This window comes from Coenobita brevimanus, chromosome 3 (genome assembly GCF_032717465.1).
Source record: "Coenobita brevimanus isolate Jiangsu-jjx chromosome 3, ASM3271746v2, whole genome shotgun sequence".
In the NCBI taxonomy this organism is placed as follows: Eukaryota; Metazoa; Arthropoda; class Malacostraca; order Decapoda; family Coenobitidae; genus Coenobita; species Coenobita brevimanus.
In genome coordinates this window covers 1,669,517-1,695,011 of record NC_136956.1, presented here as the reverse complement: position 1 = coordinate 1,695,011, position 25,495 = coordinate 1,669,517, and the positions used below count along the sequence as shown (strand labels likewise).

Below are 25,495 nucleotides of genomic sequence, written 5' to 3'. Positions count from 1 at the left end.
TTATTCTTGGTTGTTTTAGTCAGTGTGTGTGATGTAGTTGATTCTGACCCTCATTACATTTGCCAGTGCCAGGGGGAGGCCGAGGATGAGATGGAGGGATGGGGTGGAGAGGTATATGAGAGAGGGGGGTGTGAGTTGGGAGCAGGGCGGTGAAATGGCGGGGGACAGGGCGACTTGGAGGCGATTTGTTTGTGGCCACCCCAAACGGGATTGAGGCGTCTGGCAATAGATAGATAGATAGATAGGGAACTAATCCAGCCTAATTAACCTGGCCATAAAGGACGGCGACGTGAAGACGATTTGCTTGTGGCCATGGCTTACAGGATTAAAGCACCTGGGACTGGATAGATAGACAGATAGAGATATTGTGGCCTCCTTTTATGTGATCAAGGCATCTGGCAGGGCATGGATAGATATTGTGGGGTCGTAAGGTGTGTGTGGCGGCGGTGTATTTTCCAGGGGGACAGGGCGACTTGGAGGTGATTTGTTTGTGGCCACCCCAAATGGGATTGAGGTGTCTGGCAATAGATAGATAGATAGATCTTCTACTGTAGATAGGATGCACTTATTTTGAGTGTATCTTTTTATCTAACAATTGCCATACACCTTAATCCTGTAAGGGGTGACCACTGACAAATCACCTCCACGTTGCCTTGTCCTTTACTATATGGCTGCTCTCCCTCCAGCTCACACTGTCCTCTCATATGTCACTCCATCCCTCCATCTTATCCTTGATTTCCCCCTCCTCCCTCTCCACCTCATTCACATGCACTCTTCTAGTTAGTCTCTCATTCTCCATCCTCTCCAAGACACAAACCCATCCCTCCACCTTATCCGATTCCCACTTCTCTTTCTCCACCTCATTCACATGCACTCTTCTAGTTAGTCTCTCATTCTCCATCCTCTCCAAAACACAAACCCATCCCTCCACCTAATCCGATTCCCACTTCTCTTTCTCCACCTCATTCACGTGCACTCTTCTAGTTAGTCTCTCATTCTCCATCCTCTCCAAGACACAAAGCCATCCCTCCACCTTATCCGATTCCCACTTCTCCTCCTCCCTCTCCACCTCATTCACATGCACTCTTCTAGTTAGTCTCTCATTCTCCATCCTCTCCACAAACCCACTGATTGGCTGCAGTGTTGCCGTAATGCACCAGTAACAACAAAAGCATATGACGCTATTTTTGGTATTATTTTACACGTTTCCAGTGTGTAGTTCAGGGATATTACCAGTACCACCATAAACGCATAGTATGATACCTAACTCCATGGTAAGCCTTCCACTGCAGCAGGTTAGTTTTGTGTGTGTGTGTGTGTGTGTGTGTGTGTGCAAGAAAGAAGGAACCAAAGGCCAGGAGTCTGCAAATTGTTCCAAGAAAAAAACAAAAACAATACAAAAGAGAGCCAAATTCAAGATCTGTTCATTTCGAGATGCCTGGACAGACTGCGTTTGAAAGACTGGAGATCATAGGAAGTAGGAAATACAGACAGAGGGAGACAGTTCCAGAGTTGACCTGTTGCATAAATGAAAGACTGGGAGTAATGGTTAACTCTTGCTTTAGAGAAATGGACAGAAAAGGGATGAGAGTTTGCTGCTAGACGGGTGCTACGCGCCCGTTGTAGAGGTGGGGGGATGCAAGCAGACAGTTCAGAGGAGCAGTGACCATTGAAGTAGCGATAGAAAAGAGATAAAGAGGCAACAGTGCGGGGAAGAGACAGAGGTTGAAGGGAGTTAGTAACAGGAGGAGAGTTGATGAGACGAAAAGCCTTTGATTCCACCCTGTTGAGAAGAGCTGTATGTGGGGAGCCAGAAAAATATACTGCACAACCTGGGGTGTGTATTGGCAACTTGTACAGATCTACCCAATTATTAATGACTTATAATGCCATAACATGAAGGTTTTACCCCAGGAATTTTTTCAGGTCAGTCAGTGTTATTCTGATGGCTGTTTCTAATTAATGCCACCATGTTTGTACCAGAGCCATCCCAGTACATGTAACTTAATACCAGCAGGATCTTATTCCAGTTACTGCCACCATTTTGTACTGGAGCCATCCCAGTACATGTAACCTAATACCAGCAGGATCTTATTCCAGTTGATGCCACCATGTTTGTACCAGAGCCATCCCAGTACATGTAACTTAATACCAGCAGGATCTTATTCCAGTTACTGCCACCATGTTGTACCGGAGCCACCCCAGTACATGTAACCTAATACCAACAGGATCTTATTCTGAAGGCCTGTTGTAATTAACACCACCATGTAGTACCAGATCCAGCCCAGTACATGTAACCTAATACCAACAGGATGTTATTTTGATGGTTTATTCTAATTAATGCCACCATGTTGTACCGGAGCCACCCCAGTACATGTAACTTAATACCAACAGGATCTTATTCTACTTAATGCCACCATGTTTGTACTGGAGCCATCCCAGTACATGTAACGTAATACCAACAGGATCTTATTCCAGTTACTGCCACCATGTTGTACCGCAGCCATCCCAGTACATGTAACTTAATACCAACAGCACCAACAGGATGGGTGAACAGCTGAAGGCGTGGGTGGGCCAGCGTCTACACGATGTTCTCGGCCTCAGCGATGCCACCGTGGCCGAGTACCTCATTAGGCTGACCCAGACACTCCCCGCCAAGGCACAGGTCCTGGCCGAGCTCCAGCAAGAGTTGCCCATCAGCCCCGGCATGGAGGCGTTTGTTGACCAGCTGTGGCAGAGGGTCAGAGGTGAGACCAAAGTTAGGTTAGGTTAGGTTGAGTTGTGTCATGTTGGGTTGGGTTGGGTTGGGTTAGTTTAGGTTAGGTTGGGATGGGTTAGGTTGGGTTGGGTTAGGTTAGGTTGGGTTAGGTTGGGTTGTGCTGTTAGTTTAGGTTAGGTTGGATTGGGTTAGGTTAGTTTGGGTTGGGATGGGTTAGGTTAGTTTGGGTTGGGATGGGTTAGGTTAGTTTGGGTTGGGATGGGTTAGGTTAGTTTGGGTTGGGATGGGTTAGGTTAGTTTGGGTTGGGATGGGTTAGGTTAGTTTGGGTTGGGTTAGGTTAGGTTGGGTTGGGTTAGGTTAGGTTGGGTTAGGTTAGTTTGGGTTGGGTTAGGTTAGTTTGGATTGTACTATGTTAGTTTAGGTTAGGTTGGGTTGGGTTAGGTTAGTTTAGGTTAGGTTGGGTTGGGTTAGGTTAGGTTGGGTTGGGTTAGGTTAGGTTGGGTTGGGTTAGATTAGGTTGGGTTGGGTTGGATTGGGTTGGGTTAGGTTAGGTTGGGTTGTACTATGTTAGTTTAGTTTAGGTTAGGTTGGGTTGGGTTAGGTTAGGTTGGGTTGGGTTGGGTTGGGTTAGGTTAGTTTAGGTTAGGTTGGGTTGGGTTAGGTTAGGTTGGGTTGAGTTTTCATTAGATCAGGGTAGGTTAGGCTGAGCTACATGAAATAAGCTGCAAAAGGACAAGTACCTGGACCAGGTTAAGATGAAAAGAGTATATACAGGATGGCTTGTAATAACACCAATAAAAAGTCACCTAATGGGATCTTTTGCATTGTGTGGATGGCACAGTCTGCTGGTGTGGTCATGGGAGTAGGAAATTAATATGATGCGAGACAGACAAGTTTGACAAAGTAGATGCAGAATGGACTATCCCCACGACACACACGAGATCATTCAGCAGAGTAGAAGAGCAGAGTCTTATATGGTCTGTCTATCTAACTATCTATCTGTCTATCTATCTATCTATAGCCAGATGCCATAATCCCTTAAGGGGTGGCTATTTGTCTTTAAATTAGACATTTTACGGGGAGGGGCACTAACCCTCTGCCAACCCACTTGTTGACATGCAGGGAACACGTATGGGTTGGTTATATGGTTACCACCCAGCGTTGTAAATGGTTTCCTGGCTTACAGGAAACCATTAGGCTTGTCACTCAATGTAAAGCCACCTGAAAAGGAATGAAGAGTAGTAAAAAGTGACAGGAAAGATGGGAGAAATAGGAAGAGAGGAGGACAGACACAGAAAAAGAATGATAAAGGTGAAGGAAGAAGTAGGCAGCACTACATCAAGTGAGTGGATGATGGTGAGAAGTAGGAAGAGAAGAGGGCAGACACAGAAAAAGAATGGTAAAGGTAAAGGAAGAAGTAGGCAGCACTACATCAAGTGAGTGGATGATGGTGAGAAATAGGAAGAGAGGAGGACAGACACAGAAAAAGAATGATAAAGGTGAAGGAAGAAGTAGGCAGCACTACATCAAGTGAGTGGATGATGGTGAAAAATAAGAAGAGAGGAGACACAGAAAAAGAATGATAAAGGTGAAAGAAGAAGTAGGCAGCACCACATCAAGTGAGTGGATGATAGTCGCCACCTTCTGTCATATATTGGCCTCCCAGTATACCATCTTCCGACAACGATGATGGCAATGGTGTTTCTTTTCCCCACAGGCAGCGGCCCTAAATCATCAAGTAACAGCAACAGGATCAAGACAGCCCGGAAGAGAAAGAAAGGTGACGACAGCTCTGACTCGGAGGGTGAGGGTCCTCGGCTTCGGATCACAGCCAAGTCCGACAGCGGCGAGGATGATGAGGAAGAACAGAGGCTGCGGGATTTACAGGTTAGGATGGGTTGGGTTGGGGTAGATTTGGTGTAGTTGGGGTTGGTTCGGTTGGGTTTATATAGGCAGGGTTAGGTTAGGTTAGGGTGGGTTTATATAGGCAAAGTTAGGGTAGGCTTATATAGGCAAAGTTAGGGCAGGTTTATATAGGCAAAGTTAGGGTGGGTTTATATAGGCAAAGTTAGGGCAGGTTTATATAGGCAAAGTTAGGGTAGGTTTATATAGGCAAAGTTAGGGTAGGTTTATATACAGTAGGTTAGGTTAGGTTTATATAGGCAAAGTTAGGGTAGGTTTATATAGGCAAAGTTAGGGTAGGTTTATATACAGTAGGTTAGGTTAGGTTTATATAGGCAAAGTTAGGGTAGGTTTATATAGGCAAAGTTAGGGTAGGTTTATATACAGTAGGTTAGGTTAGGTTTATATAGGCAAAGTTAGGGTAGGTTTATATAGGCAAAGTTAGGGTAGGTTTATATACAGTAGGTTAGGTTAGGTTTATATAGGCAAAGTTAGGGTAGGTTTATATACAGTAGGTTAGGTTAGGTTTATATACCAGTACAGTAGGTTAGGTTAGGTTTATATAGGCAAAGTTAGGGTAGGTTTATATAGGCAAAATTAGGGTAGGTTTATATAGGCAAAATTAGGGTAGGTTTATATAGGTTAGGTTTATATACCAGTAGGTTAGGTTAGGTTTATATAGACAAAGTTAGGGTAGGTTTATATAGGCAAAATTAGGGTAGGTTTATATAGGTAAGGTTAGGTTAGGTTAGTTTGGGTTGGGTTGGGTTGGGAAAGTGACCTGTGTAGTGACAACATTTAACGGTGATGATGATGAACATAACAGTGGTTGTCAGATTTACCTGTGAACAATACTCTTTTCATTTTTACTTGGCCTAACATTGCCACCTCTTCATTGTGTGTGTGTGTGTGTGTGTGTGTGTGTGTGTGTGTGTGTGTTTAGTGCAAGAAAGACGGAACCAAAACCCAGGAGCCGCAAACCGTTCCCTCTAAAAACAAACAAAAACAATACAAACGAGAGCCAAATTCAAGATCTGTTCACTTTGAGATGCCTGGACACACTGCGTTTGAAAGACTGGACGTTACTGTCTATCTATAGCCCAATGCCCTAATCCCGCAAAGGGTGGCCGCAGACAAAACACCTCCAAGTCGCTCTGTCACCCACCATTTGGCTGCCCTCCCCCCAGCTCACTCCCCCTCCCTCATATACCTCTCAACCCCATCCCTCCACCTCATCCTCGGTCTTCCCTTCCCTCTCCCTCCCTCCACCTCACCTACATACACCCTCTTAGTCAGTCTTTCATTCTCCATTCTCTCCACATGTCCAAACCACCTCAGTGTATTTCTCCTGATTTTCTCAGTCACATCCACATGCATGTTACACCTTTACATTACACTGTTGATGTGGAGGGTGAGAGGAGGAGAGGGAGACCAAGTATGAGATGGAGGGATGGAGTGTAGAGATTTATGAGAGAGGCTGGTGTGAGTTGGAGGGAGGACGGGGTGACATGGGGTGATTTCTTGGTGGCCACCCTTTACAGGATTTAGGCATCTGGCAGTAGATAGATAAATGGATAGATAGACCATTTACATAAATAGGGGTGTCCGAAATGAATGGATCTTGAATTTTGCTCTCTGTTATCTTGTTTTTGTTTTTTCTTGGAGGGAACAACCTTGCGGGCTCATGGCCTTTGGTTCCTTCTTTCTTGCATTAAAAAAAAAAAAAAAAAAGAATGGGGGAGTTAATTTTGAGTATCACAATAACCCAGTCAACCCAGGAACCGTCTCCCTCTGTCTGTATTTCCTACTTCCTATGATCTCCAGTCTTTCAAACGCAGTGTGTCCAGGCATCTCGAAATGAACGGATCTTGAATTTGGCTCTCTTTTGTACTGTTTTTATTTTTTTCTTGGAAGGAACGGTTTGTGGGCTCCTGGCCTTTGGTTCCTTCTTTCTTACTTAAAAAACAAAAATTCACTTTTAACTGGGCACAGAATTGCCATCACGCTTTAGATAGATAGATGAATAGATGCTCGGAATGTGAGCTTCAATCCTAAGCCTTCTTCTTCTCCCCCACAGGAGCGAGATGCGTATTCAGAGCGACTGCGGCAGCGGGACAGCGAACGCACCAGGAACGTGGCTGAGAAGGGGGACAAGAGGGGGTTTGAGGAGGCCGCCAAACGCCTGCAGCTGGAGAAGGAGGATCGGGAGAAGGTGCTGCCCAGGCTGAGGGTGGAGTCCCGGCGGCAGTACCTCATCAAGCGAAAGGACGACAAGCTGAGGGAACTGGAGGAGGACATCAAGGACGACGAGTACCTGTTTGAGGAGGACACGCTGACGGAACGCGAGCGGAAGGCACGGGACTACAAGCGCACCGTCCTGAAGCTGGCGAAGGACTACGACCGGGTGAGGGACGCGGAGAACGAGCAGCGGTACGTCATGCCGGAGGAGGGGACGAGCGTGGACGACAGGTACGTGGAAGTGGACGAGAGGGAGAAGAAGCGCGGGTACGAGCAGAAGAAGTGGGAGGAGGACCAGATGAGGGGAACGTCACTCTCTTTTGGTGCCAGGGACAAGGCCAGGCACTACCAGGAGGCGGAGAAAGAGTACAACCTGGTGCTGGAGGATGAGATTGAGTTCATTAAGTCCCTCCCTCTGGCTGGCACGAGGAAGAAGAAGAAGAGGAAGAAGGAGAAGAAGAAGGAGGAGTCAGGGAGCAGTTCGTCAGAGGAGGAGGAAGAGGAGGAGCCAAAGCTGTCCGAGTCTGAGAAGAAGAAAATGACTATTCAGGTAGTATTTGGCTAAACTAAGGGGAGAGAGAGAGAGAGAGAGAGAGAGAGAGTCACCTTCATTCAAGAGATAAGTAGTCACCTTGGATTCGAGAGAGGGAGAGAGAGAGAGAGAGAGAGAGAGAGCAAGAGAGAGAGAGAGAGCAAGAGAGAGGGAGAGAGTACAGACAGACAGAAACAGAGAGACCAGCAGACAGAGAGGCAGTTGGACAGACACTGAGCTGTATTCAAGGCACCAAGAAAGCTACTTTCTGCACAGGAAGTACGAGAGAGAGAGAGAGAGAGAGACAGCCACCCAGACAGACAGAGACAGAGAGGCAGACAGACAGAGACAGACAGATTCACTTCATATTTCAAATTCAAATTCTTTATATTAATACTGATACATATGCCAGTCTACATTATATACAGTACATGGAGAAAATCAATAAAAGTCAGTAAAAACTAAGACAGATTTACAGCAAGGAAAATCTCCATTGGGATTTTATCTTGCCTACACCTAATGGGTTTTTCAAGTCATTAACCCTTATTCTCACCCATAAGAAAAAATAACCAAGGTTTGAATACTGGTAGGCTACTGGCATTGGTTATTAAAGTGGGCAATTCATTCCAGGCTTAGGTCCCAGTACAGTGAGTGACCTGGCACCAGTACAGTGTGGGTTCTTGGTACCTATAGGCTTGTTGTCTGGTTACATGTCCAGTCATGTTATGCACAGTAGCAAAGAACATAAACCATTTGGGTACACACCACGCGGTATCTTATACATAATACAGTACGTATCAGGTGCATGCTTTTGTTGAATATTTAGCCATCTTGGGGGGAGGGGTGGCTGAATCAGTAGAGAGGTGGCCTGCAGTCCTAATGGACCCAGGTTCAAATCCCAGCTGGGGCAGGGAACAGTTTAAGGATGTGAATTTCATGAATAGCAGACTTTACTGATCTACCAGATGACCCGCCAACATGTCATAAGAGTATCCCCGCTAATACCAATACACCAGTCCTGTATGAGACAGCCCTAGCATGTATTCAATATGGATGGTGAGTGTGAGCACCGAAGTGGTGACATGTGGAGGTGTAGGAGAACTTCTGGGCCCCAAGGAGGACCACTGGGACTTGGGAATAAGCCCTGAAGCCTTTGCCCAGAGTCGGACACATAAAAAACAAAAAATCTTAACTCCTTCAGGACTGAAGAAACGTGATCGTATTTCCTCATTCCACCCATAGCAACTTTAGCCGTGAAGTTCAATCATTTCTGGGCACTGTGTATAAGAGTACATTGGTTGTACCCCATATCCTAATCATCATCATCATCATCATCGTCATCATCATCATCATCATTATCATTCGGACTTTCTTTCCCACCTTAGGGCAGGGTGAGGAGTAGCAATGTTCACACAGCCCAAATTTGCCCAGTCCAATGGTCCACACTTCCATTCACTCATCATTCAAGTCCCCGGAATCCTGATGCAGTAATTAATCAAGGTCAACACAAGAGACTGAATTAGGATTATATGAGTCTGTTTCTGGAAATTGTCACTTAAACGATTTATATGCCTCATTGTCCCTATAGTTTTTTTATTTAACTCATTAACATGTACAGAGAGAGAAAGAGAGACAGACAGAGACAGAAAGAGAGAAACAGACAGACAGAAACAGAGAGATACACCAGCAAACAGAAAAAGACTGACAGTAAGGCAAATTCATCACCAATAACTCTGTACAGGTGGTATGAAGGAGTCTGCTGGTGTTCCACTTCCGAGAGGCAGTGCTGGAGGCCACTGAGAGACAGACAGACGGAAACCGACAGACAGACAGACCTAAACCAAGAGACGGACAGCCAGTAGGCCAGACACTAAACCCACTCTCTGACAGGAGGTACGAAGGAGCCTGCCGGTGTTCCCCTTCCGAGAGGCGCTGCTGGAGGCCATTGAGACGCACCAGGTCCTGATCATCGAGGGAGAGACAGGCTCGGGCAAGACCACACAGATCCCCCAGTACCTGTTCGAGGCCGGGTACTGCTCGGACGGCAAGAAGATCGGGTGCACACAGCCCCGGAGAGTGGCCGCTATGAGTGTGGCCGCGCGTGTGTCCGAGGAAATGGCCAAGAAATTGGGCAATGAGGTGGGATACAGGTATGGTTCGTCACCTTGGCTCGTATCTCTAATTGGGGTCAGGGTGGTTTTGTTGTTTTTTATGCATCAGGAGCTCAATTCTTGCAACTTTCAATCCGTCAAAATATTCTGCAGGCGTGTCCTCTGATTTTTAACAACATCCAGCTCAATCCTGCATCGTCTTTGAACATACTTGGGGTTTCATTCTCATGGGGTTTATCAATTAAGGATCATATTACCTCTTGTAAACTCAGCATTCAAGAGATTAGGTGTGCTAAGCCAACTCCGTGCCTTCTTTACCCCTGCACAGTTGTTGACTTTATACTGAACACGGGTTTTATCCGCCCCTGTGTGGAGTACAACTCTCATGTGTGGGGAGGCTCCCCACATACAGCTCTTCTCAATAGGGTGGAGTCAAAGGCTTTTCGTCTCATTAACTCTCCTCCTCTTACTGACTCCCTTCAACCTCTGTCTCTTCGCTGCACTGTTGCATCTTTATCTCTTTTCTGTCGCTACTTTAATGGTCACTGCTCCTCTGAACTGTCTGCATGCATTCCTCCACCTCTACGACGGGCGCGTAGCACCCGTCTAGCAACAAACTCTCATCTCTTTTCTGTCCAACTCTCTAATGCAAGAGTTAACTGTTACTCCCAGTCCTTCATTTATGCAACAGGTCTACTCTGGAACAGCTTTTGGTTTGAGGACTGCACCAGTGAGAGAGAGAGACAGACAGACAGAGACAGACAGACAGACAGACAGACACAGAAAGATTTCAACCACAGAGAGAGAGACAGAGAGAGATGCAAACAGAGAGACACAGAAAGAAAGATTTTAACCACAGTAAGATATTTTAACCACAGCCACACATTTTCACCACATCACCTCCGCCACAGCATTCGGCTTGAGGACTGCACCAGAGAGAGTGAGACAGAGAGAGAGAGAGATTTTAACCACAGTCATGCATTTTCACCACATTACCTCCACCGCAGCATTTGGTTTGAGGACTGCACCAGAGAGAGAGAGAGAGACAGACAGACAGACAGACAGATTTTAACCACAGTCACACATTTTCACCACATTCCCTCCACCACAGCATTCAGTTTGAGGACTACACCAGAGAGAGAGAGAGAGACACACACACACACACACACACACACACAGGGAGATTTTAACCACAGAGAGAGAGAGAGAGAGATTTTAACCACAGTCACACATTTAACCACATTAACCACATTCCCTCCACCACAGCATCCGGTTTGAGGACTGCACCAGCGAGCAAGAGAGAGAGAGAGACGCAGACTGAGAGAGAGAGAGAGAGAGAGATTTTAACCACAGTCACACATTTAACCACATTCCCTCCACCGCAGCATTTGGTTTGAGGACTGCAAAGAGAGAGAGAGAGAGATGCAGACAGACACAGAGAGATATTTTAACCACAGAGAGAGAGAGATTTTAACCACAGTCACACATTTAACCACATTAACCACATTCCTTTCACCGCAGCATCCGGTTTGAGGACTGCACCAGCGAGCGAGAGAGAGAGAGAGACGCAGACTGAGAGAGAGAGAGAGAGATTTTAACCAGTCACACATTTAACCACATTAACCACATTCCCTTCACCACAGCATCCGGTTTGAGGACTGCACCAGCGAGCGAGAGAGAGAGAGAGACGCAGACTGAGAGAGAGAGAGAGATTTTAACCAGTCACACATTTAACCACATTAACCACATTCCCTTCACCGCAGCATCCGGTTTGAGGACTGCACCAGCGAGCGAGAGAGAGAGAGAGACGCAGACTGAGAGAGAGAGAGAGAGAGACGCAGACTGAGAGAGAGAGAGAGATTTTAACCAGTCACACATTAACCACATTCCCTCCACCGCAGCATCCGGTTTGAGGACTGTACCAGCGAGCGCACCCGTATCAAGTACATGACGGATGGTATGCTGCTACGGGAATTCCTAATGGACCCCAGCCTAGCCTCCTACAGCGTCATGATGATCGACGAGGCACACGAACGCACCCTACACACCGACATCCTCTTTGGCCTTCTCAAGGACATCGTTAGGTATTTATTTACATTTTTTGAGGGAGGGGCAGACCGAGGATGAGGTGGAGGGATGGAGTTGAGTGGTACTCGAGGGAGGGGGATGTGAGTTGTACATATTTATTTATTTTTTAACCCTACACACCGACATCCTCTTTGGCTTCCTCAAGGACATCGTTAGGTATGTTTGTATTTACGTTTTATGAGGGAGGGGGAGACCGAGGATGAGAAGAGTGTGTGAGGGATATGTTTTTTGAGAGGAGTGTGTGAGGGATACATTTTTTGAGAGTGTGAGGGATATGTTTTTTGAGTGGAGTGTGTGAGGGATATGTTTTTTGAGTGGAGTGTGTGAGGGATATGTTTTTTGAGTGGAGTGTGTGAGGGATATGTTTTTTGAGAGTGTGTGGAGATACGTTTTTTGAGAGGAGTGTGTGAGGGATACGTTTTTTGAGAGGAGTGTGTGAGGGATACGTTTTTTGAGAGGAGTGTGTGAGGGATACGTTTTTTGAGAGGAGTGTGTGGGGATACGTTTTTTGAGAGGAGTGTGTGGAGGTACGTTTTTTGAGAGGAGTGTGTGGGGATATGTTTTTTGAGAGGAGTGTGTGGAGATACGTTTTTTGAGAGGAGTGTGTGAGGGATATGTTTTTTGAGAGGAGTGTGTGGGGATATGTTTTTTGAGAGGGGTGTGTGGAGGTGTGTTTTTGGAGAGGAGGATGTGATAGGAAGTGTTAGGAGAAATACTGAGGTGGTTTGGCCATGTGGAGAGGATAGAGATTGAGAGACTGATAAGGAGAGTGTATGTGAGTGAGGTGGAGGGGGGGAAAGGGAGGGGGAGGCTCAGGATGAGATGGAGGGATGGTTGAGAGGTATATGAGAGCGGGGTGTGAGAGGGCAATGAAATGGCGGTGAACAGGGTGACATGGAGGTGATTTGTTTGTGGCCACCCCTTATGGAATTACGGCGTCTGGCAATAGATAGACAGATAGATAGGACAGCAAAGTGTAATAAGCAGAATAAATTGATTAGGAGAAGGTGTTAGGGAGCTTCCTTTCTTGACAAGAATACAAAAGAGGACAGTAAGGTGTAAAAGGCAAACTAAACCACTTAAGAAAAGGTGTTAGGGAGTCTCCTTGCCTAACCTCTGTCTTTGCTTACAGGTTTCAGCCAGACTTGAAGCTTCTGGTGTCGTTGGCAGGCTAAGTCATTTATGAAAAGGTACTAGGGAGCACTAAATTACTTAAGAAAAGGTGTTAGGGAGCACTAAATCACTTAAGAAAAGGTGTTAGGGAGCACTAAATCACTTAAGAAAAGGTGTTAGGGAGCACCAAATCACTTAAGAAAAGATGTTAGGGAGCACTAAATCACTTAAGAAAAGGTGTTAGGGAGACTAAATCACTTAAGAAAAGGTGTTAGGGAGCACTAAATCACTTAAGAAAAGGTGTTAGGGAGCACCAAATCACTTAAGAAAAGATGTTAGGGAGCACTAAATCACTTAACAAAAGATGTTAGGGAGCACTAAATCACCTAAGAAAAGATGTTAGGGAGCACTAAATCACTTAAGAAAAGGTGTTAAGGAGAACTAAAATTAGTCACATAAGAAAAGGTGTTAGGGAGCACTAAATCACTTAGGAAAAGGTGTTAGGGAGCACTAAATCACTTAGGAAAAGGTGTTAGGGAGCACTAAATCACTTAGGAAAAGGTGTTAGGGAGCACTAAAATTAATCACATAAGATAAGGTTTTAGGGAGCACTAAAATTAATCACATAAGATAAGGTGTTAGGGAGCACTAAAATTAATCACATAAGAAAAGGTGTTAAGAAGCACTAAATCACTTAGGAAACGGTGTTAGGGAGCACTAAATCACTTAAGATAAGGTGTTAGGGATCGTCCTTGCCTAACCTCTGCCTTTGTTTACAGGTTTCGGCCGGACTTGAAGCTCCTGGTGTCATCGGCAACTCTGGACTCGGAAAAATTCTCGGACTTTTTCGATGAGGCGCCAGTGTTTCGGATCCCAGGCCGCAGGTGTGTGTGAGAAGCTTGTTTGTGTGTTGTTTGTGGCTTGTTTGTGTGTTGTTTGTGTGTTGTTTGTGGCTTGTTTGTTGTTTGTGTGTTGTTGTTTGTGTGTTGTTTGTGTGTTGTTTGTGTATTGTTTGTGTGTTGTTTGTGTATTGTTTGTGTTGTTTGTGTATTGTTTGTGTGTTTGTGTATTGTTTGTGTGTTGTTTGTGTATTGTTTGTGTGTTGTTTGTGTATTGTTTGTGTGTTGTTTGTGGATTGTTTGTGTGTTGTTTGTGTTGTTTGTGTATTGTTTGTGTGTTGTTTGTGTATTGTTTGTGTGTTGTTTGTGGATTGTTTGTGTGTTGTTTGTGTATTGTTTGTGTGTTGTTTGTGTGTTGTTTGTGTATTGTTTGTGTGTTGTTTGTGGATTGTTTGTGTGTTGTTTGTGGATTGTTTGTGTGTTGTTTGTGTGTTGTTTGTGGATTGTTTGTGTGTTGTGTGTTGTTTGTGGATTGTTTGTGTGTTGTTTGTGTGTTGTTTGTGGATTGTTTGTGTGTTGTTTGTGTGTTGTTTGTGTATTGTTTGTGTGTTGTTTGTGTATTGTTTGTGTGTTGTTTGTGTATTGTTTGTGTGTTGTTTGTGTATTGTTTGTAGATTGTTTGTGTGTTGTTTGTGTGTTGTTTGTGTGTTGTTTGTGTATTGTTTGTGTGTTGTTTGTGTATTGTTTGTGTATTGTTTGTGTGTTTGTGTGTTGTTTGTGTATTGTTTGTGTGTTGTTTGTGTATTGTTTGTGTATTGTTTGTGTGTTGTTTGTGTATTGTTTGTGTATTGTTTGTGTGTTGTTTGTGTATTGTTTGTGTATTGTTTGTGTGTTGTTTGTGTGTTGTTTGTGTATTGTTTGTGTGTTGTTTGTGTATTGTTTGTGTGTTGTTTGTGTATTGTTTGTGTTGTTTGTGTATTGTTTGTGTGTTGTTTGTGGATTGTTTGTGTGTTGTTTGTGTGTTGTTTGTGTGTTGTTTGTGTGTTGTTTGTGTATTGTTTGTGTGTTGTTTGTGTATTGTTTGTGTGTTGTTTGTGTATTGTTTGTGTGTTGTTTGTGTGTTGTTTGTGTGTTGTTTGTGTATTGTTTGTGTGTTGTTTGTGTGTTGTTTGTGTATTGTTTGTGTGTTGTTTGTGTATTGTTTGTGTGTTGTTTGTGTATTGTTTGTGTGTTGTTTGTGGATTGTTTGTGTGTTGTTTGTGTGTTGTTTGTGGATTGTTTGTGTGTTGTTTGTGGATTGTTTGTGTGTTGTTTGTGTGTTGTTTGTGGATTGTTTGTGTATTGTTTGTGTGTTGTTTGTGTGTTGTTTGTGTGTTGTTTGTGGATTGTTTGTGTGTTGTTTGTGTGTTGTTTGTGTATTGTTTGTGTGTTGTTTGTGTATTGTTTGTGTGTTGTTTGTGTATTGTTGGTGTATTGTTTGTGTGTTGTTTGTGTATTGTTTGTGTGTTGTTTGTGGATTGTTTGTGTGTTGTTTGTGTGTTGTTTGTGTATTGTTTGTGTGTTGTTTGTGGATTGTTTGTGTGTTGTTTGTGTGTTGTTTGTGGATTGTTTGTGTGTTGTTTGTGGATTGTTTGTGTGTTGTTTGTGTGTTGTTTGTGGATTGTTTGTGTGTTGTTTGTGTGTTGTTTGTGGATTGTTTGTGTGTTGTTTGTGTGTTGTTTGTGGATTGTTTGTGTGTTGTTTGTGGATTGTTTGTGTGTTGTTTGTGGATTGTTTGTGTGTTGTTTGTGTGGTTTGTGGATTGTTTGTGTGTTGTTTGTTGTTTGTGTGTTGTTTGTTGTTTGTGTGTTGTTTGTGTGTTGTTTGTTGTTTGTGTGTTGTTTGTGGATTGTTTGTGTGTTGTTTGTGGATTGTTTGTGTGTTGTTTGTGTGGTTTGTGGATTGTTTGTGTGTTGTTTGTTGTTTGTGTGTTGTTTGTTGTTTGTGTGTTGTTTGTTGTGTGTTGTTTGTTGTTTGTGTGTTGTTTGTTGTTTGTGTTGTTTGTGTGTTGTTTGTTGTTTGTGTGTTGTTTGTTGTTTGTGTGTTGTTTGTTGTTTGTGTGTTGTTTGTTGTTTGTGTGTTGTTTGTTTGTGTGTTGTTTGTTGTTTGTGTGTTGTTTGTTGTTTGTGTGTTGTTTGTTGTTTGTGTGTTGTTTGTTGTTTGTGTGTTGTTTGTGTGTGGTTTGTGGATTGTTTGTTGTTTGTGTTGTGTGTTGTTTGTGTGTTGTTTGTGGATTGTTTGTGTGTTGTTTGTGGATTGTTTGTGTGTTGTTTGTGGATTGTTTGTGTGTTGTTTGTTGTTTGTGTGTTGTTTGTTGTTTGTTGTTTGTGTGTTGTTTGTTGTTTGTGTGTTGTTTGTTGTTTGTGTGTTGTTTGTTGTTTGTGTGTTGTTTGTGTGTTGTTTGTTGTTTGTGTGTTGTGTGTTGTTTGTGGATTGTTTGTGTGTTGTTTGTGGATTGTTTGTGTGTTGTTTGTGTGTTGTTTGTAGATTGTTTGTGTGTTGTTTGTGGATTGTTTGTGTATTGTTTGTGTGTTGTTTGTGTATTGTTTGTGTGTTGTTTGTGTATTGTTTGTGTGTTGTTTGTGGATTGTTTGTGTGTTGTTTGTGTGTTGTTTGTGGATTGTTTGTGTGTTGTTTGTGGATTGTTTGTGTGTTGTTTGTGTGTTGTTTGTGTATTGTTTGTGTGTTGTTTGTGTATTGTTTGTGTGTTGTTTGTGTGTTGTTTGTGTATTGTTTGTGTGTTGTTTGTGTGTTGTTTGTGTATTGTTTGTGTGTTGTTTGTGTATTGTTTGTGTGTTGTTTGTGTATTGTTTGTGTGTTGTTTGTGTATTGTTTGTGTGTTGTTTGTGGATTGTTTGTGTATTGTTTGTGTGTTGTTTGTGTATTGTTTGTGTGTTGTTTGTGTGTTGTTTGTGTATTGTTTGTGTGTTGTTTGTGTATTGTTTGTGTGTTGTTTGTTGATTGTTTGTGTGTTGTTTGTCTGTTGTTTGTGTTGTTTGTGTGTTGTTTGTGGATTGTTTGTGTGTTGTTTGTGGATTGTTTGTGTGTTGTTTGTGTGTTGTTTGTGTGTTGTTTGTGTATTGTTTGTGTGTTGTTTGTGGATTGTTTGTGGATTGTTTGTGTGTTGTTTGTGTTTTTGTGTGTTGTTTGTGTTTTTGTGTGTTGTTTGTGTATTGTTTGTGTGTTGTTTGTGTGTTGTTTGTGGATTGTTTGTGTGTTGTTTGTGTGTTGTTTGTGTATTGTTTGTGTGTTGTTTGTGTGTTGTTTGTGTGTTGTTTGTGGATTGTTTGTGTGTTGTTTGTGTGTTGTTTGTGGATTGTTTGTGTGTTGTTTGTGGATTGTTTGTGTGTTGTTTGTGTGTTGTTTGTGTGTTGTTTGTGGATTGTTTGTGTGTTGTTTGTGTGTTGTTTGTGGATTGTTTGTGTGTTGTTTGTGTGTTGTTTGTGTGTTGTTTGTGGATTGTTTGTGTGTTGTTTGTGTGTTGTTTGTGTGTTGTTTGTGTATTGTTTGTGTATTGTTTGTGTGTTGTTTGTGTGTTGTTTGTGTATTGTTTGTGTGTTGTTTGTGTGTTGTTTGTGTATTGTTTGTGTGTTGTTTGTGGATTGTTTGCGTGTTGTTTGTGTGTTGTTTGTGTATTGTTTGTGTGTTGTTTGTGGATTGTTTGTGTGTTGTTTGTGTGTTGTTTGTGTATTGTTTGTGTGTTGTTTGTGTGTTGTTTGTGGATTGTTTGTGTGTTGTTTGTGTGTTGTTTGTGTATTGTTTGTGTGTTGTTTGTGGATTGTTTGTGTGTTGTTTGTGTATTGTTTGTGTGTTGTTTGTGTATTGTTTGTGTGTTGTTTGTGTATTGTTTGTGTATTGTTTGTGTGTTGTTTGTGTGTTGTTTGTGGATTGTTTGTGTGTTGTTTGTGTGTTGTTTGTGTGTTGTTTGTGTATTGTTTGTGTATTGTTTGTGTTGTTTGTGGATTGTTTGTGTGTTGTTTGTGTGTTGTTTGTGTATTGTTTGTGGATTGTTTGTGTGTTGTTTGTGGATTGTTTGTGTGTTGTTTGTGTGTTGTTTGTGTATGGATTATATGATACAGAGAGAAAATAAATGTAAAGGACTCAATAGATAGACAGACTAGTAGATAGATAGATAAATTGGGATAGTTGGATATAATGAATTATGTAGTGCTGCCTACTTCTTCCTTCACCTTTATCATTCTTTTTCTGTGTCTGTCCTCCTCTCTTCCTATTTCTCACCATCATCCACTCACTTGATGTAGTGCTGCCTACTTCTTCCTTCACCTTTATCATTCTTTTTCTGTGCCTGTCCTCCTCTCTTCCTATTTCTCACCATCATCCACTCACTTGATGTAGTGCTGCCTACTTCTTCCTTCGCCTTTAACATTCTTTGCTGTGTCTGTCCTCCTCTCTTCCTATTTCTCACCATCATCCACTCACTTGATGTAGTGCTGCCTACTTCTTCCTTCACCTTTATCATTCTTTTTCTGTGTCTGTCCTCCTCTCTTCCTATTTCTCACCATCATCCACTCACTTGATGTAGTGCTGCCTACTTCTTCCTTCACCTTTATCATTCTTTTCCTGTGTCTGTCCTCCTCTCTTCCTATTTCTCACCATCATCCACTCACTTGATGTAGTGCTGCCTACTTCTTCCTTCACCTTTATCATTCTTTTTCTGTGTCTGTCCTCCTCTCTTCCTATTTCTCACCATCATCCACTCACTTGATGTAGTGCTGCCTACTTCTTCCTTCACCTTTATCATTCTTTTTCTGTGTCTGTCCTCCTCTCTTCCTATTTCTCACCATCATCCACTCACTTGATGTAGTGCTGCCTACTTCTTCCTTCACCTTTATCATTCTTTTTCTGTGCCTGTCCTCCTCTCTTCCTATTTCTCACCATCATCCACTCACTTGATGTAGTGCTGTCTACTTCTTCCTTCACCTTTATCATTCTTTTTCTGTGTCTGTCCTCCTCTCTTCCTATTTCTCACCATCATCCACTCACTTGATGTAGTGCTGCCTACTTCTTCCTTCACCTTTATCATTCTTTTTCTGTGTCTGTCCTCCTCTCTTCCTATTTCTCACCATCATCCACTCACTTGATGTAGTGCTGCCTACTTCTTCCTTCACCTTTATCATTCTTTTTCTGTGTCTGTCCTCCTCTCTTCCTATTTCTCACCATCATCCACTCACTTGATGTAGTGCTGCCTACTTCTTCCTTCACATTTATCATTCTTTTTCTGTGTCTGTCCTCCTCTCTTCCTATTTCTCACCATCATCCACTCACTTGATGTAGTGCTGCCTACTTCTTCCTTCACCTTTATCATTCTTTTTCTGTGTCTGTCCTCCTCTCTTCCTATTTCTCACCATCATCCACTCACTTGATGTAGTGCTGCCTACTTCTTCCTTCACCTTTATCATTCTTTTTCTGTGCCTGTCCTCCTCTCTTCCTATTTCTCACCATCATCCACTCACTTGATGTAGTGCTGCCTACTTCTTCCTTCACCTTTATCATTCTTTTTCTGTGTCTGTCCTCCTCTCTTCCTATTTCTCACCATCATCCACTCACTTGATGTAGTGCTGCCTACTTCTTCCTTCACCTTTATCATTCTTTTTCTGTGTCTGTCCTCCTCTCTTCCTATTTCTCACCATCATCCACTCACTTGATGTAGTGCTGCCTACTTCTTCCTTCACCTTTATCATTCTTTTTCTGTGTCTGTCCTCCTCTCTTCCTATTTCTCACCATCATCCACTCACTTGATGTAGTGCTGCCTACTTCTTCCTTCACCTTTATCATTCTTTTTCTGTGTCTGTCCTCCTCTCTTCCTATTTCTCACCATCATCCACTCACTTGATGTAGTGCTGCCTACTTCTTCCTTCACCTTTATCATTCTTTTTCTGTGCCTGTCCTCCTCTCTTCCTATTTCTCACCATCATCCACTCACTTGATGTAGTGCTGCCTACTTCTTCCTTCACCTTTATCATTCTTTTTCTGTGTCTGTCCTCCTCTCTTCCTATTTCTCACCATCATCCACTCACTTGATGTAGTGCTGCCTACTTCTTCCTTCACCTTTATCATTCTTTTTCTGTGTCTGTCCTCCTCTCTTCCTATTTCTCACCATCATCCACTCACTTGATGTGGTGCTGCCTACTTCTTCCTTCACCTTTATCATTCTTTTTCTGTGTCTGTCCTCCTCTCTTCCTATTTCTCACCATCATCCACTCACTTGATGTAGTGCTGCCTACTTCTTCCTTCACCTTTATCATTCTTTTTCTGTGCCTGTCCTCCTCTCTTCCTATTTCTCACCATCATCCACTCACTTGATGTAGTGCTGCCTACTTCTTCCTTCACCTTTATCATTCTTTTTCTGTGTCTGTCCTCCTCTCTTCCTATTTCTCACCATCATCCACTCACTTGATGTAGTGCTGCCTACTTCTTCCTTCACCTTTATCATTCTTTTTCTGTGTCTGTCCTCCTCTCTTCCTATTTCTCACCATCATCCACTCACTTGATGTAGTGCTACCTACTTCTTCCTTCACCTTTATCATTCTTTTTCTGTGTCTGTCCTCCTCTCTTCCTATTTCTCACCATCATCCACTCACTTGATGTAGTGCTGCCTACTTCTTCCTTCACCTTTATCATTCTTTTTCTGTGTCTGTCCTCCTCTCTTCCTATTTCTCACCATCATCCACTCACTTGATGTAGTGCTGCCTACTTCTTCCTTCACCTTTATCATTCTTTTTCTGTGTCTGTCCTCCTCTCTTCCTATTTCTCACCATCATCCACTCACTTGATGTAGTGCTGCCTACTTCTTCCTTCACCTTTATCATTCTTTTTCTGTGTCTGTCCTCCTCTCTTCCTATTTCTCACCATCATCCACTCACTTGATGTAGTGCTGCCTACTTCTTCCTTCACCTTTATCATTCTTTTTCTGTGTCTGTCCTCCTCTCTTCCTATTTCTCACCATCATCCACTCACTTGATGTAGTGCTACCTACTTCTTCCTTCACCTTTATCATTCTTTTTCTGTGTCTGTCCTCCTCTCTTCCTATTTCTCACCATCATCCACTCACTTGATGTAGTGCTACCTACTTCTTCCTTCACCTTTATCATTCTTTTTCTGTGTCTGTCCTCCTCTCTTCCTATTTCTCACCATCATCCACTCACTTGATGTAGTGCTGCCTACTTCTTCCTTCACCTTTATCATTCTTTTTCTGTGTCTGTCCTCCTCTCTTCCTATTTCTCACCATCATCCACTCACTTGATGTAGTGCTGCCTACTTCTTCCTTCACCTTTATCACTCTTTTTCTGTGTCTGTCCTCCTCTCTTCCTATTTCTCACCATCATCCACTCACTTGATGTAGTGCTGTCTACTTCTTCCTTCACCTTTATCATTCTTTTTCTGTGTCTGTCCTCCTCTCTTCCTATTTCTCACCATCATCCACTCACTTGATGTAGTGCTGCCTACTTCTTCCTTCACCTTTATCATTCTTTTTCTGTGTCTGTCCTCCTCTCTTCCTATTTCTCACCATCATCCACTCACTTGATGTAGTGCTGCCCACTTCTTCCTTCACCTTTATCATTCTTTTTCTGTGTCTGTCCTCCTCTCTTCCTATTTCTCACCATCCTCCACTCACTTGATGTAGTGCTGCCTACTTCTTCCTTCACCTTTATCATTCTTTTTCTGTGCCTGTCCTCCTGTCTTCCTATTTCTCACCATCATCCACTCACCTGATGTAGTGCTGCCTACTTCTTCCTTCACCTTTATCATTCTTTTTCTGTGTCTGTCCTCCTCTCTTCCTATTTCTCACCATCATCCACTCACTTGATGTAGTGCTGCCTACTTCTTCCTTCACCTTTATCATTCTTTTTCTGTGCCTGTCCTCCTCTCTTCCTATTTCTCACCATCATCCACTCACTTGATGTAGTGCTGTCTACTTCTTCCTTCACCTTTATCATTCTTTTTCTGTGCCTATCCTCCTCTCTTCCTATTTCTCACCATCATCCACTCACTTGATGTAGTGCTGCCTACTTCTTCCTTCACCTTTATCATTCTTTTTCTGTGTCTGTCCTCCTCTCTTCCTATTTCTCACCATCATCCACTCACTTGATGTGGTGCTGCCTACTTCTTCCTTCACCTTTATCATTCTTTTTCTGTGCCCGTCCTCCTCTCTTCCTATTTCTCACCATCATCCACTCACTTGATGTAGTGCTGCCTACTTCTTCCTTCACCTTTATCACTCTTTTTCTGTGTCTGTCCTCCTCTCTTCCTATTTTTCACCATCATCCACTCACTTGATGTAGTGCTGCCTACTTCTTCCTTCACCTTTATCATTCTTTTTCTGTGCCTGTCCTCCTCTCTTCCTATTTCTCACCATCATCCACTCACTTGATGTAGTGCTGCCTACTTCTTCCTTCACCTTTATCATTCTTTTTCTGTGCCTGTCCTCCTCTCTTCCTATTTCTCACCATCATCCACTCACTTGATGTAGTGCTGCCTACTTCTTCCTTCACCTTTATCATTCTTTTTCTGTGCCTGTCCTCCTCTCTTCCTATTTCTCACCATCATCCACTCACTTGATGTAGTGCTGCCTACTTCTTCCTTCACCTTTATCATTCTTTTTCTGTGTCTGTCCTCCTCTCTTCCTATTTCTCACCATCATCCACTCACTTGATGTAGTGCTGCCTACTTCTTCCTTCACCTTTATCACTCTTTTTCTGTGTCTGTCCTCCTCTCTTCCTATTTCTCACCATCATCCACTCACTTGATGTAGTGCTGCCTACTTCTTCCTTCACCTTTATCATTCTTTTTCTGTGTCTGTCCTCCTCTCTTCCTATTTCTCACCATCATCCACTCACTTGATGTAGTGCTGCCTACTTCTTCCTTCACCTTTATCATTCTTTTTCTGTGTCTGTCCTCCTCTCTTCCTATTTCTCACCATCATCCACTCACTTGATGTAGTGCTGTCTACTTCTTCCTTCACCTTTATCATTCTTTTTCTGTGTCTGTCCTCCTCTCTTCCTATTTCTCACCATCCTCCACTCACTTGATGTAGTGCTGCCTACTTCTTCCTTCACCTTTATCATTCTTTTTCTGTGTCTGTCCTCCTCTCTTCCTATTTCTCCCATCTTTCCTGTCACTTTTTATTACTCTTCTTTCCTTTTCAGGTGGCTTTACATTAAGTGACAAGCCTAATGGTTTCCTGTAAGCCAGGAAACCATTTACAACACTGGGTGGTAACCATATAACCAACCCATACGTGTTCCCTACGTGTCAGGAAGTGGGTTGGCGGGGGGTTAGTGCCCCTTCCAGTAAAACAACTAACTTAAAGACAAATGGTCACCCCTTACAGGATTATGGTGTTTGACTATAGATAGGTAGTAATTATTAGGCCTGGAAGTGGCACCAAAGTTCACATTCTGGGTGCTGTGTTTTTGAAGGCACAGGGTTAATTGATTCATGTGTGTCCTGCCAAACGCACTCATTTCCTCATCCATCGTACCCCAGGTGTGCCATATTTTTAATTATTTAATTTTATTTTTTGGTTCTATCTATCTATTGCCAGATGCCTCAATCCCGTTTGGGGTGGCCACAAACAAGGTGCCTCCATGTTGCCCTGTCCCCCGCCATTTCACTGCCCTGCGCCCAACTCACGCCCCCCTCTCTCATATACCTCTCCACCCCATCCCTCCATCTCATCCTTTGCCTCTCCCTCCCTCTTCCCCCCTCCACCTCACTCACATACACTCTCTTCGTCAGTCTGTTGATTACAATATTTACCATCCCTGTATCATGCTTCTTATATCCATCAGTCTATTTGCCTGTGTATCTATTTGTGTATAAGTCTATCTGTAGCAAGATATGTGAATTCCAGAGTGAGTGAGCATAACCAAATTTCTATCTACAGTATCTATCTATCTATCTGTCTATAGCCAGATGCCGCAATCCCATATGGGGTGGCCTCAAACAAGGTGCCTCCATGTTGCCCTGTCCCCCGCCATTTCGCTGCCCTACTCCCAACTCACGCCCCACTCTCATATACCTCTCCACTCCATCCCTCCATCTCATCCTTCGCCTCTCCCTCCCTCTCCACCCCTCCACCTCACTCACATACACTCTCCTCATCAGTCTCTCACTCTCCATCCTCTCCACATTTCAGCTTGTACTCCTGCTTTATAATCTACAGTCCTTATCATCCTTCTGTAATTTCCAGGTACCCGGTGCACATTTACTACACACGCAGCCCGGAAGCCAACTACATAGAGGCTGCCGCAGTCACCGTGCTTCAGATCCACATCACGCAGCACCTCGGAGATATTCTAGTCTTCCTCACAGGTCAGGAGGAGATCGAGGCCTGTCAGGAGATCCTCACTGAGCGCATCAAGGCCCTGGGAGCAAAAATCCGGGAGCTGATCATCCTGCCCATCTATGCCAACTTACCCTCGGACATGCAGGCGAAGATCTTTGAGCCGACGCCCCCAGGTGCCCGCAAGGTGATCCTGGCCACCAACATAGCCGAGACCTCCCTCACCATCGACGGCATCAAGTACGTCATTGACCCGGGGTACGCCAAGCAGAATTACTTCAACGCCCGCAGCGGTATGGAGTCCCTGGTGGTCATCCCCATCTCCCGAGCCTCGGCCAACCAGCGGGCGGGGCGGGCGGGCAGGGTGGGTCCCGGTAAATGCTTCCGCCTGTACACCCAGTGGGCCTTCGAGAACGAGATGGACGCCAACACGATCCCCGAGATCCAGCGGGTCAATTTAGGCAACGTGGTGCTGCAGCTCAAGTCCCTGGGCATCCATGACCTCATCAACTTTGACTACCTGGACCCCCCGCCGGCCGAGACCCTGATGCTGGCCCTGGAGCAGCTGTACGCACTCAAGGCTCTGAACCACAAGGGGGAGCTGACGTCCACCGGGAGGAAGATGGCCGAGCTGCCCGTGGACCCCATGATGGCGCGGATGATCCTGGCCGCAGACCAGTATAAAGTGGTGGAGGAGATCCTGACCATCGCGGCCATGCTGTCCGTCAACGGGGCCATATTCTACCGGCCCAAGGACAAGGCCATACACGCGGACACGGCACGCAAGAACTTTTTCCACCCGGACGGAGACCACCTGACCCTGCTGAACGTGTACAACGAGTGGGCCGGGACGGAGTACTCGTCCCAGTGGTGCTACGAGGTGTTCATCCAGTACCGGTCCATGAAGCGTGCCAGGGACATACGCGACCAGCTCGTCGGTCTGATGGAGCGCGTGGAGATCCAACTGACCTCCAACCCGGGGGACTCCACGGCCATACGCAAGGCCATCACGGCCGGGTACTTCTACCACGTGGCCCGGTTCAGTAAGGGCGGGATGTATAAGACAGCAAAGAAGAGCCAGACTGTCATGATGCACCCACAGAGCTGCCTTATCGAGGACCTGCCACGCTGGGTGGTGTATCACGAACTGGTAATGACGACAAAGGAGTACATGCGCAGCGTGGTGGTGATAGATGGACGTTGGCTGCTGGAGGTGGCGCCGCATTACTACAAGGACACTGAGGTGCATGATACTACCAGCAAAAAAATGCCCAAAGTCAAGGGTAAAGTCAAAGAGGAACTCCAGGTGAATTAATCAGTGCTTTGTATTATTTCGTATTGTCTATAAAGGCTGCACCTTACTTGTGTGTGTCAGTCTTGGTTACCTAATGATGGTTGTCTACAATGCTCAATCTCTGGCAGCCTCCCTGTTCAGTCCTTTATCTCTGAGGTCACACTTAATGACCTCGTCCCAGGTCTTTTTCGGTCTGCCTCATGCAACCCTACCCATGACGTTCACACCTCACCTTCCACACCCAAGTCATCCTCCATCCTCTCCACATGCCCACACCATCTCAGTCTACCCCTCCTCACCACATCACCACTCT

At 44.1% G+C, this 25,495-nt stretch overlaps 1 protein-coding gene across 2 annotated transcripts in view; it reads left to right on the top strand.

Moving 5' to 3' along the window:
* The window catches only part of l(2)37Cb (DEAH-box helicase 16 lethal (2) 37Cb), a 32,911-nt gene extending 7,673 nt beyond the window's left edge, over positions 1 to 25,238 (top strand). The window contains exons 2-8 of one of the 2 annotated variants that reach the window (XM_080267671.1): positions 2,545 to 2,747; positions 4,438 to 4,607; positions 6,700 to 7,410; positions 9,283 to 9,542; positions 11,405 to 11,587; positions 13,484 to 13,588; positions 23,796 to 25,238. In XM_080267671.1, the coding sequence (XP_080123797.1) occupies positions 2,546 to 2,747; positions 4,438 to 4,607; positions 6,700 to 7,410; positions 9,283 to 9,542; positions 11,405 to 11,587; positions 13,484 to 13,588; positions 23,796 to 25,203 (3,039 nt within the window). In that variant the 5' untranslated portion in view covers position 2,545 and the 3' untranslated portion in view covers positions 25,204 to 25,238. Of the gene's footprint in view, positions 1 to 2,535; positions 2,748 to 4,437; positions 4,608 to 6,699; positions 7,411 to 9,282; positions 9,543 to 11,404; positions 11,588 to 13,483; positions 13,589 to 23,795 lie in introns of both variants that reach the window. The other variant, XM_080267662.1, reaches the window with a different exon arrangement.
* The last annotated feature ends 257 nt before the right edge of the window (positions 25,239 to 25,495 follow it).